Source organism: Petaurus breviceps, unplaced genomic scaffold, assembly GCF_028583685.1.
Source record: "Petaurus breviceps papuanus isolate PSGF00001 unplaced genomic scaffold, PetGlider_PUasm1.0 186, whole genome shotgun sequence".
Classification (NCBI taxonomy): domain Eukaryota; kingdom Metazoa; phylum Chordata; class Mammalia; order Diprotodontia; family Petauridae; genus Petaurus; species Petaurus breviceps.
Genome location: NW_027185798.1, coordinates 34,497,838 through 34,508,453, shown reverse-complemented (window position 1 = coordinate 34,508,453; position 10,616 = coordinate 34,497,838). Strand labels below are relative to the sequence as shown.

Here is a 10,616-nt window from a genome sequence, read left to right as displayed (position 1 = left end):
TGACCCACACTCATGATATGCCTCCAACCTGGGGCTAATAGTCATGGGGGTTCTCAGGTGAACGAGAGCCCCAGGTGCTATATGTATATGTAGAGAATAGATTATAATCTCCATGAGGGCAGGGACCTTTGTCAGTGACTAGTGCCATATGATAAGTACTTAATAAATCTTTATTGAATTAAAGTTTAAAACACCAGAATTGGCTGTTGTTCTTCCTTCTCAAAAAGGACTGAAATGACATCGTTATGTTGGAGTCAAGGTACAATTCATCCAGCTGTGTCCGTTCAGGCCCTATGAGCCCAGAAGGCTCTACAACACGTCAAGCACAAATAGTCCATATGAACATTTGCAGTGGAGATGTCTCCAAATTTGAACATCTCAAGTTTCTTTTGAGCTACTAAGTCTGCTTTGCTCATAGATGTGACATGGTGCTTTCCTGCAGCTGGTAATTGTATTGTCATGAGCCTGTCATTCATTCCTTTGGGGAGGCATACAAGCTTATTGACTAGATCAGTTTTGATTACAAAACCTATGCCAGCTTCACCACACTCTCCTTTACTGCAGCCACTCCAGAAAAATATGTATCCAGCTCCAATTTCAGAAAGCTGACCTTCATTTGCTAGCCTTGTTTCACTCAGGGATTGATATTGATATTGGGAGGTGATACCTGCTGTGTTCTCTCTCAACAAGAGCCGTTCATCTTTCGGGTCTGTTGGATTTCGTGTTGTCTATAAGTATGTGCACATTCCATGTACCAATGGTGAGTGGGATCATCTTCACAAAAGTTTTTGTACTTTTCTTCATGTTTTAATTGCAAGGTGCAATCCCCACCTGCCATGGTAGACAGGCCAAGGTTGGGTGAAGCAAACAATTTTAGGGTGCCTTTTCTAGCCTCTTTCTCACACCAGGAAGTGAGCAGTGCAGTCCTTAAAGGGCAGACACCAAAGGTCCTCCACCCACTGGTGCTTCCAGTGCAAAGACAACCCTATGGCCTGGGCCACCAAGAGGCTGGGATGAGACCACAATTCCCAGTGTATCCACACTTGCTGCTTTGTCACTTGTCTGTCATCACAGGCCTTTGAGATAGGTAAAAATGGTAAAACGGTATGGGTGATGTCTTTGGATTCAAGCATAAACTGGAATTGAGTGAGGCAAAGTTGGGCAAAGTCATCAGTCTCCCTCTCTCTCCCAGAGTCATCAAAGTAGAGGCAAGACAAAGTCAAGATAACTGGTGATGGCTCAGGATACAGTGGATGGCCTTGGCATCTTCAATGCCTAACCAAACTCTTATGTTCCACAGCTCCTACTTCAACTGCCTTCATGGCTGTTGGGACAACTTGTTCTCATCCACTCATTCCACCAGTGGAAGTCTTCACATGCTTGGGATAGACACCCCCCAACTCACCAAAGGGCTTGAGACCTAGTACCCTCAGCTTGATTTAGCCCATCTGCTGAATGTTTACCAGGGTGTGGCTACTGCATGTGCCATAGCTTCTGGGAGCCACAGGAGGGAGTTGGGTGTATCAGGTGGACACCAATGGTGGAAAGCTTGGCAGGCTCACACCAGAGATACTAGTCTTCCCTGAATATACTCTACATCCTGGAAAAGAAATAAAATGCCAGGACCATAGAGTAAGTGAAGCTCAGAAATATTGCCAAAGAAGTGATGCTGGAAAGGCTCCCAAGAGATGATTCTCAGGGTCCCTTTGCTCCTAAACATTCTATGAGCCTCTGACCCTGGGGAAAAGGAAAGCCTTATTTCTTGAGGCACTAAATAGGAGCTAGTCCATAGACTCAAGAAAATAACTTCAGGGACTAAAGCCTGCTCTGGCCTCTAGGGATTGACCAGGTTAACAGGAAGTAACCTGGAACTCTTCAAGCTGATGTCCCTGATCTCACACAGAAGTAACCCCTGAGGCAAGGCAAGAATTTAGAGCAGCCAGCAGAGGAGGACCTGAAAAGCCCAAGTCCTCTCCCTGCAGGTACTGGGGCAGCAGCTCACTGCCAGAGGCTGATTCTTCCTCTGTTCTCAAGACTAAAGCAGGAGCTTTTCAGTATTGTGTTCATGAAATTAATTTCCTTCCCTTTCAAGAAACCACAACCTCTCCTTTGTGTTTTACACCTAGTTTCTGGCACCTATTTTCTTTTCTCTTTTTTTTTTAAGGAGAAAATTTCAAAGCAAGAGGTAAGTCATATTTGTTTAATTAACATGAAACATCTCATTTTTTTCTGAGTTTCCTAAAATAATTTAATCCTTTATCCTAGGGAATCCATGGGTAAAAGAATGTTCTCACCACAGGTGAAACCCAGGAGCAACGAGGGCCATCAGATTTATTTTCAGCAGGGCTTCCGTAAAGTAAAAACATGTGGTCATTTAAATAAAAAAAAAATCAGTCATTTCAGCTGAAAACAAACTCAGTCATCCTCACCCTTTGGTAAGATGTCAACCAAACAAGTGATTCTTCTATGTTTGCCAGGTTTTTCTGTGACATGAATTACCCTCAGCCTCAGACTTTGTGTGTCTTGCTTTCAAAAGACATCCTTGAACTTGGTTCTCCACTGTCACAAAATGAGCCCCCTTTTCTAAATTTCATGTCACAGGCTGCCCTGGGAGAAGTATCTTCCACATACTGACATCAAGAAAGGAAAATTTTTCTTTCATCTCGACGGGAGGAGTGTTTTCTTGCCCTAGTAGCCGAGAATGGCACACATTTCAATTCCACTCAACAGACGTTCTAAGCACATATACTGTATGCAAAGCACTGTAGTAGGTAAGCAGAGGCGGGGAGGTGCAAAGCTTAGTTACACACTGGTACTTGCTTGTCCACTTGGAGTCGATCATTCACTAGAGGGATAAGACACACCAACAGGTAACTTAGTATACAGTAACAGATAAGTGCACTATCAAAGCACAAAATACACAACTATATGAGCTCCAAAGGGGTAAGTCAGGACCAACTGGGGGATCAGGGAGGCTTCATGGAGGAGGTGGCATTTTAATTGGGCTTTAAAGTATAGGAAGAAATGCGATAGGCAAAGAGAATATGATAAGCCTAGGTAACAATGTGAGCAAAGCTATGGATGTGAGAATGCAGCACACGTCTGGGCATTTGAATAGTCCCTGTGGCTGAAACACAGGGTCCATGGAAGATAATAACGTGAGACAAGGATGAAAAGATAAGGAGCTGCTAATTTGTCAAGGGCCTTGAGTGTCAGGGAATTTTTTCCAATTTTAATCTGTAGATACTAGGGAGCCATTACAGATGGTAGAGCAGAATAATGGCGGCTGTTATTTGTCTTTCATTTTTGAAAAGGACCACTGACATCATGAACGATATCTTGATTTCCACATGAATTGGATTTGAGTGAGACAGTGTTGCACAAAATCAACTTCACTCTCTCTTCCAGAGTTGCAGATGCCTAGTGGCAAGACAAAAGCCAGGACAGCTGGAGATGGCCCAGGATGCAGTGGATGACCTTGGTGTCTTCCAGGTCTGACTAAGTTCTCAGCACTCCATGGCACCTGCTTCAGCCCCCTTCATGGCTGTTGAAACAACTTGTTCTCATTCGCCCATTCCACCAGAGGAAGTTCTCACAAGTTTGGGGTAGATGCCCCCTAGCTCATCAGTGGATTTGAGAACAATTGGCTACCCTCAACCTAGTTTAGTCTGTCAACTGAGTGAATTTACCTGGGAGTGGTTACTGCCAATGCTACAGCTTCTGGGAGCCACAGGTGAGAACTGCATGACAGATAGACTCCAAAAATAGATGAGCAGCCTTGGAAAGGACCCAGCAAGCCCCTGCACCAGAGGCACTGGGCCTCTTTGAACAAACCATGCACAGCTAGGTGGTATAATGGATAGAATATCAGGCCTGAAATCAGGAAGACTCGCTTTAGTGAGTTCAAATATGGCCTCAGTCACTTCCTAGCTGTACCCTGTTTGCCTTAACGTTATCTCCAGGCATTAGAAAGATGAGGCTGTGCCAGCATGAAGGCTGCTTTGGAGAGAGCAGAGAACAGAGGGAGAAAAACCAGCTTCAGCATTGCAGGCAGGCACTTGGTCATGAGGGCCCATGGGAGACGTGGGAAAAGCAGGGAGAATGGAAAGGACAGATTTGAGAGATGTTTCAGAGGGAAATAGACAGGATTTGTTTCCCAACAAAGTTGAGAGAGAATAGAAGATTAAACAAATCCAGCTACTGGCTGCTGTTCCCATTTATCCACCCCTCAAGCCAATAATTCCATTAAACCAGAAGCTCCAGCCACTTATTTGTTGATGAGCAAGTTTTTGTGTGTAAGACTACCTTGCAGATGAAGGTTTCAAGTCACTTGCCTAGGTAGAGTTGAGTCCAGAGGACTGATTATTTTGAAGAGGCAGAGAAGTGGCCAAGAACAGAGCCTGTAGGAATACCCTTCTTCAAAGGTCTATAAAGAACAGAGAAGGAGTAGGGAAGGAGAAGTAATGGAATGTGATAGTTATAATAATAATAGTAACAGCCAGCATTTATACAGAACCTTCTATGTGCCAGGAGCTGGTACATCATCCTCACACCACCCTGCAAGGTAAGTGCTACTATACTATCCCCATTTTATAGTTGAAGAAACAGAGTCAAAAAAAAAAGGGTAACTTGCCCAGTGTCACATAGCTAGTAAGGGTCTGAGACTGGATTTGAATTCAGATCTTCCTGACTCCAAGCCTGACACACTCTTCACTGTGATATCTGGCTGTCTTGACTATAAAGCTAAAGAATTATATCCAATGGAAGGAGGGAGTTAAAATCAGCGGAGAATTCAAAGAGGATGAGGACTGAAAAAAGGCTAAATCATCTGAAAACAAGAGTCACTCAATGGAGAGGTGGGATGGAGGCCCAGTACTAGGGTTGAGGAGAGGATTGGCTTGGGAGGCATTTGGGGGAGTACAAGAAGCTTAGCAATAAGAAGAGAAAGTTTCAGGATGACAGATTGATAAGATAAAGCAAACCTGGTCTTTGTTTGTTTGATTTTAAGTTTTAGAATTGGGAAGACCCGATCATGACTACACTCAGAGGGGAGCAAAGATTGATGGTGCATGAGAGAATTGCTGCTTTAGTGAGGTCCTAAAGGAGAGGGTGGATAATGGGTTCAAAGGCCCAGAGAGAAGAATTAGACTTTGTTAGAGGAGGGGATGTCTCTTATTCTGAGAGAAGAAGGAAGCAGAAGAAAATGAGTGGGGATGCTGAGAAGTGTTAAGGAAAGGGAGAGTATAGTGTTCTGAAGGGTGAGCTGATGTCTGATGGCCTCAATCTTCTTAGGGAAGAAGGACGCAGACTTCCTGAATTGAGGGTTAGCAGGGTCCTCAGTGGGCATCTTGTACAACCCAAACACATACAAAAAAAGTCCCAGTATAACACACCCAGAGAGAGAGCCTGGGAGACAGTGACTTGTCTGAAGCAGCTAGGTGGCCTAATGGGGAGAGTGCTAGGCTTGAATTTACCTCACATTTGAGCTCAGCTGTGACCTTGGGGTCACAGAAAGGAGTCAACAAAGAAAGCAGGATGATTGAACTGTCTTTTTTCTTTTTTTTTGCTTTTTTGAGGGCAATTGGGGTTAAGTGACTTGCCCAAAGTCACATGGCTAGTTTTTGTGTTGTGTCTGAGGCTGGATTTGAATTCAGGTCCTCCTGATTCCAGGTCCGGTGCTTTATTCACAGCGCCACCTAGCTGCCCCTCTCTTTCTTTTTTAAGTATTTATATCCTCAGTTCTTAGCACACTGCCCAGCACATAGTAGATACTTAATAAATATTTGTTGAATGAAGGAATAAATGTCACACTGGACCACAGAGTCTTTTATAAAATAGTAGTTCAGCACTGAGCTCAGTACAGAGGGGTCAGTGAATATCACTGAAGCAATTGAGGGAGAGAGAACTCCAAATCCATGAGATGAGGATTCCAGTTCAAGCCATGGTTCCTCACTTGTGTGACTGTCTTTTGGTATTCATATGAGTCTCCCACTCTCAAAGTCTCACTGAAGAACTTTGGAATCCATTGTGTGACAAGGGAGAGGCTGACAAAGTAGTGCCCATGGCATGCCCTCATCAAAGAAAGTGCTATGCTTTATAAGCAAAGCAGAATTGCAGCAGCTCAAAAGAAACACGAGATGTGCAGATTTAGAGAATCTGCCCCAAAAGTTCACATGAATTAATTGTGCTCAACCTGTGGTAAAGCATTCTGAGTTCCTGTTGGTCTGATCAGTAATAGTTAGACATACTGTAATTTGACTCTAACATACTGATGTCATTTTGGTCCTAAGGACAACAACCATTCATATGAGTTTGTCCATCTTTGTCCTTCATGGACAATCTCTCTGTTCTGGGTTAAGTACTTCCCATTGAATTCTGTAGCCAATAGTGTGGCAAGGTGAGGAGAGATAGATGAAGGGGTTAACTCTCTCCTCCCCCAAACCATGACATCCTCTATTTTCATTTCAGCCATGAATGACATTAAGGAAAGGGGAAACCAAACAGATGTCACTGAATTCATCTTCCTGGGGTTCTCCAACCACCCAGAGCTTCAGGGATTGTTCTTCCTGATATTCTTGGTTGTATACCTGGTAACTCTCCTGGGGAACCTTCTCATGTTAACAGCCATCAGAATCAACCCTGTTCTTCACACCCCTATGTATTATTTCCTCAGCAACTTGTCCTTCCTGGACATCTGCTACACTTCCACCACTGTCCCCATCATGCTGGTGAACTTTTTCCGAGAGAAGAAGACCATTACCTATGAAGGCTGCCTGTCCCAGCTCTTCTTCCTTGTTACTTGTGCTGGTACTGAGGGTGTCCTGTTGGCTGCTATGGCTTATGACAGATTTATAGCCATTTGTCACCCATTACGTTACCCAGTTCTCATGAGCAAGAGGGTCTGTACCTACTTAACAGCTGGGTCCTGGTTGTGTGGGTTAGTGAATTCTCTGACACACACAGGGCTCACGGCAACACTCACTTTGTGTGGTTCTAACCAGATCAGCCATTTTCTCTGTGACATCCCCCTGCTCCTGAAGCTCTCTTGCTCAGACACTTCAGTCAATGAGTTCACACTCTATGTGTCCAGCGCCACCATTGGTCTGAGCCCCTGCCTCTTCACTGCTGTGTCCTACATGCTCATTATCTCTGCCATCTTGAAAATCCAGTCTGCTCAAGGGCAGAAAAAAGCCTTCTCCACCTGTGCCTCTCACCTCACTGTGGTGGTCATCTTCTTTGGAACAGCCAACTTCAACTATGACCAGCCCAGCTCAGGCTACTCCCTGGATGTGGACATCCTGGTCTCTGTTCTCTTCTGTATTGCCACCCCCATGTTAAATCCTATCATCTATAGCCTGAGAAACAAAGAAGTCAAAGTTACCTTGAAGAAACTATGTGAAGGATACATTTTACCCAGTGATTCCAGTGTTCAAATCAGTTCTTAACCTGGAGTCCCTGAACCTGGTCTAAAACAAAATTTGTTAACTGCATTTTCAGTATAATAAGTTTCCTTAGTGATCCTATGTATTTTATATATTTAAGAACCCCTAGTCTAGGTCAATATATCTTTTCCGACATAAATTATTCCTACGGCAGAAACAACAGAGAAGGTTTGAAGAATACCAACCTAGGGAGTAGTGCAATAGTACATGATTGTGAGCTTCACTTAAAAGATCTTTGAGAACAAGGACTTGGGTTTGTTTTGGTTTTGCTTTCTTTTGATATCTCCAGCCCTTAGCACAGTGCCTGGTACATAGTCAGTCCTTAACGAAGAAGCAACTTTAATCTTGAGGTCCTGGGCAGGGGGAAGCAGAGGAGCTTCTTGATAATTTGAACTTTCTAAAAGTGGAATGGGTTAAATAATTGTAATATGTTAAATTCATTTTTTAAAAGTACCAGAGTTTAAGGGGGAAAATCCTTACTAGCTGGTGGTTTTTAGATGTCTAACACACTGTCCTATGATATTTACATTTTGGGGAACTACATGTCTAAAACATTATACATTTCATGCTGTTATAATTCTAAAATATCAAGTCTTCTAATGAGCACCATGTCTGTACTTCTCTTTCATCTGGGAAATTAACAGAAGCTGTTCATTGTGTTTGTAAGGCTTTGACTTCTTACATGACACTTTCAGATGATTTTTATCCCAGTATATATGCAATAGAATATTTAAAATATGTCCATACAATTGCCTTCCTACCATTAAGCAGGCACTACATCATCTACAGAGGCAGGGACCAATTATATGCTACCTCATGGCATCAGTGATGGCTCAACACTGACAAGGTAGTAGGTCAGAATAGGAAAAGTCAGGAACAGGACCCAGGTGAACATGACTGGATACATTGAATAAGGTAGAAAAGGCACGAAGGAAGGAAGAAATAAATGGCTGAATGTAAAAGCATTTAGTAAGAACTTACTTTGTGTCACTCATTTTGTTAGTCCTGGGGACAAATATAAAAAGAGAGACAGTTTCTGCCCTCGAGTAGCTTACATTTTTACAAGGGAAAACAATATATATATAGGCAAGTGGTAGCCTGGGAAAGAGATATGAAAACAGATTGGGCTGGGGAATGACATGAATATGACAGGCAGATGATAAGGAGGTCTGGAGCAGATAGCTGGATGGCTAGATGACCTGATGAGATATTGGGGTGAAGCATGCCTGGTGTTTAAGGCCAGTAGATGTAATGGGCTAAGAGGGCTAGTCTGAACTGTGAGTATCATACTACGAAAGAAAATGAACCAAATATCTCCAATGGAAAAGAATAAAAAATTGATTCCATAGAGATCCCAGAACAACAGTGAAAAATCCCATAATGGTTCAAAAGAAAAATAAAATGTCTAAAAGAAGGTATTTGGATGGTAACTAGGTCAGAAATCAGAGCTTTCAAAATCACAAAGATAAGACAGACAACTTAAAATATATAATGGAGATTTAGAGGGCAACAGAAGGTTATGCAAAGGAAAATGACAAATTTGCAACTAATTTTGAAAAGTCGTCTGTAAGGAAGAAAGAGAAAGCAACTTTGAAATAAGACATGAATTCTATATAAGTCAAAGTGACAAACCTTAAAGATGAGATGCACAGAGATAAATATTTTAGATTTCAAAAGACTTAAAAAGTTCAAAACCTATAATTATAGTATTGAAGGAACTGAAGGAAATAATGCACAAAACAGTCCTGAACTTTTGAATATATATTACAAAATGCTTTTTGATTGGACTCACTGATTACTATCAGAGAAAAACACTTGAAAGCCCAAGGTATGTAGTGGTTGAATTTCAGCATTCCAATGTCAGACAACACGCTTTGTAAGCAAAGTAGGTCAAGGTCTTTTGATGAAGAAAAACCAAGTCAAATAGCCTGGGAATATTTCATAGCTATTAAAAATCAGAAAATATGCTGGAATAAGATATTTCAGAAAGCCAAGAACCCAAGATGCAACCTAAAATTACGTATCCTACAAAAGAACTCTGTCAATTTAAAAAGATAGATCCTGAACAACAAAATTAGGGTATTAGTGTCAAACAAACAAAAGCAAAGGTAAAAATAATATTTAATTTACAATCACAATAAGGAAGATAAGTATTAAAAAAGGATAAACCATGACCAAGAAAAGATGACATAATGAAATCAACTTAATTTACCTTACTATAAGTGAATATGAATATTTGACAGTCACTTTGGCAGGGAGAGGAAGGAAAATGAGAAATTAGAGCTAAAAATGTACTTTTACTGAGTCTAGAGATGAATAGAAAAGGGAGAGCAATTTCTTTGGTCTCTCAATAATTATGTGGAACCATGAAAGAGTAGATAGAGTGAAAGTAATGGAAAGGAGTGACTGAGATGCATAGGGAATGTGGGGAGGCAGGATTTTTATAAATAGATTTCATCTGGAAGGAATAAGCAAAAGAGAAGACCACCTTCTTTGAGCAAGTCTTGTACTTACCAGGATTTTATCCCACCCCAGGATTGGGGATGAATAGGTAGAAACTAGCACGAAGCATAAAAAGAAACAGAAATTCAGAGACAGATCCATACTGGCCTTAGGAGAGGTAAATAGTCATGGTAATGATTGGAGTTAAGACTGGCATGATTTCCATCATACTTTACTGCCTCTTTCATGCTTCTGTACAGTAGAAGACCCCACCAAAAAAAAGATAAAATTAAGCCAATAAACAAACAAGGAGAAGGTAAAATGTGGGGAGGTCTAAATATACTTAACAAAGAAATGGGACATTCAAGGGAGCTCAAATTTGGTACTTCAGAAGCTCTGCTCATTGGTGACACAGAATCAAAAAATACATAGTGGTGTGCTGGAGCCAGCTCTAACTAGCTAATGAGAACCAATTTCAACATTTTCTGTGTGAGAATTTACACCTCGGAAATCACTGACTCCAAATTAGGGCTTGATTTATTATTTTGTTGATTATCTAAACCTGGTCCTGGCAAATTTGCCCGTAGGCCAATTTCCACTTCCTGTTTGGTTTTGTGGTTTGTTTTTTTAATGATCCAAGAGCTAAGAATGGTTTTACATTTTTAAATAGTTGGAAAAATCAAAAGACTTGGGGCAGCCAGGTAGCACAGCGAGTAAGAGCACCTGCCCGAA

At 41.7% G+C, this 10,616-nt stretch overlaps 1 protein-coding gene across 1 annotated transcript; it reads left to right on the top strand.

The window, feature by feature from the left end:
• Positions 1-6,470: 6,470 nt before the first annotated feature.
• LOC138162147 (olfactory receptor 5J3-like) lies at positions 6,471-7,445 on the top strand. Its single transcript, XM_069089220.1, has one exon. It carries the CDS (start codon positions 6,471-6,473, stop codon positions 7,443-7,445), a length of 975 nt encoding a protein of 324 aa, XP_068945321.1.
• The last annotated feature ends 3,171 nt before the right edge of the window (positions 7,446-10,616 follow it).

Excerpts from the sequence above, each read along its gene's own strand:
- LOC138162147 (XM_069089220.1), top strand. The coding sequence starts at position 6,471 with ATGAATGACATTAAGGAAAGGGGAAACCAAACAGATGTCACTGAATTC.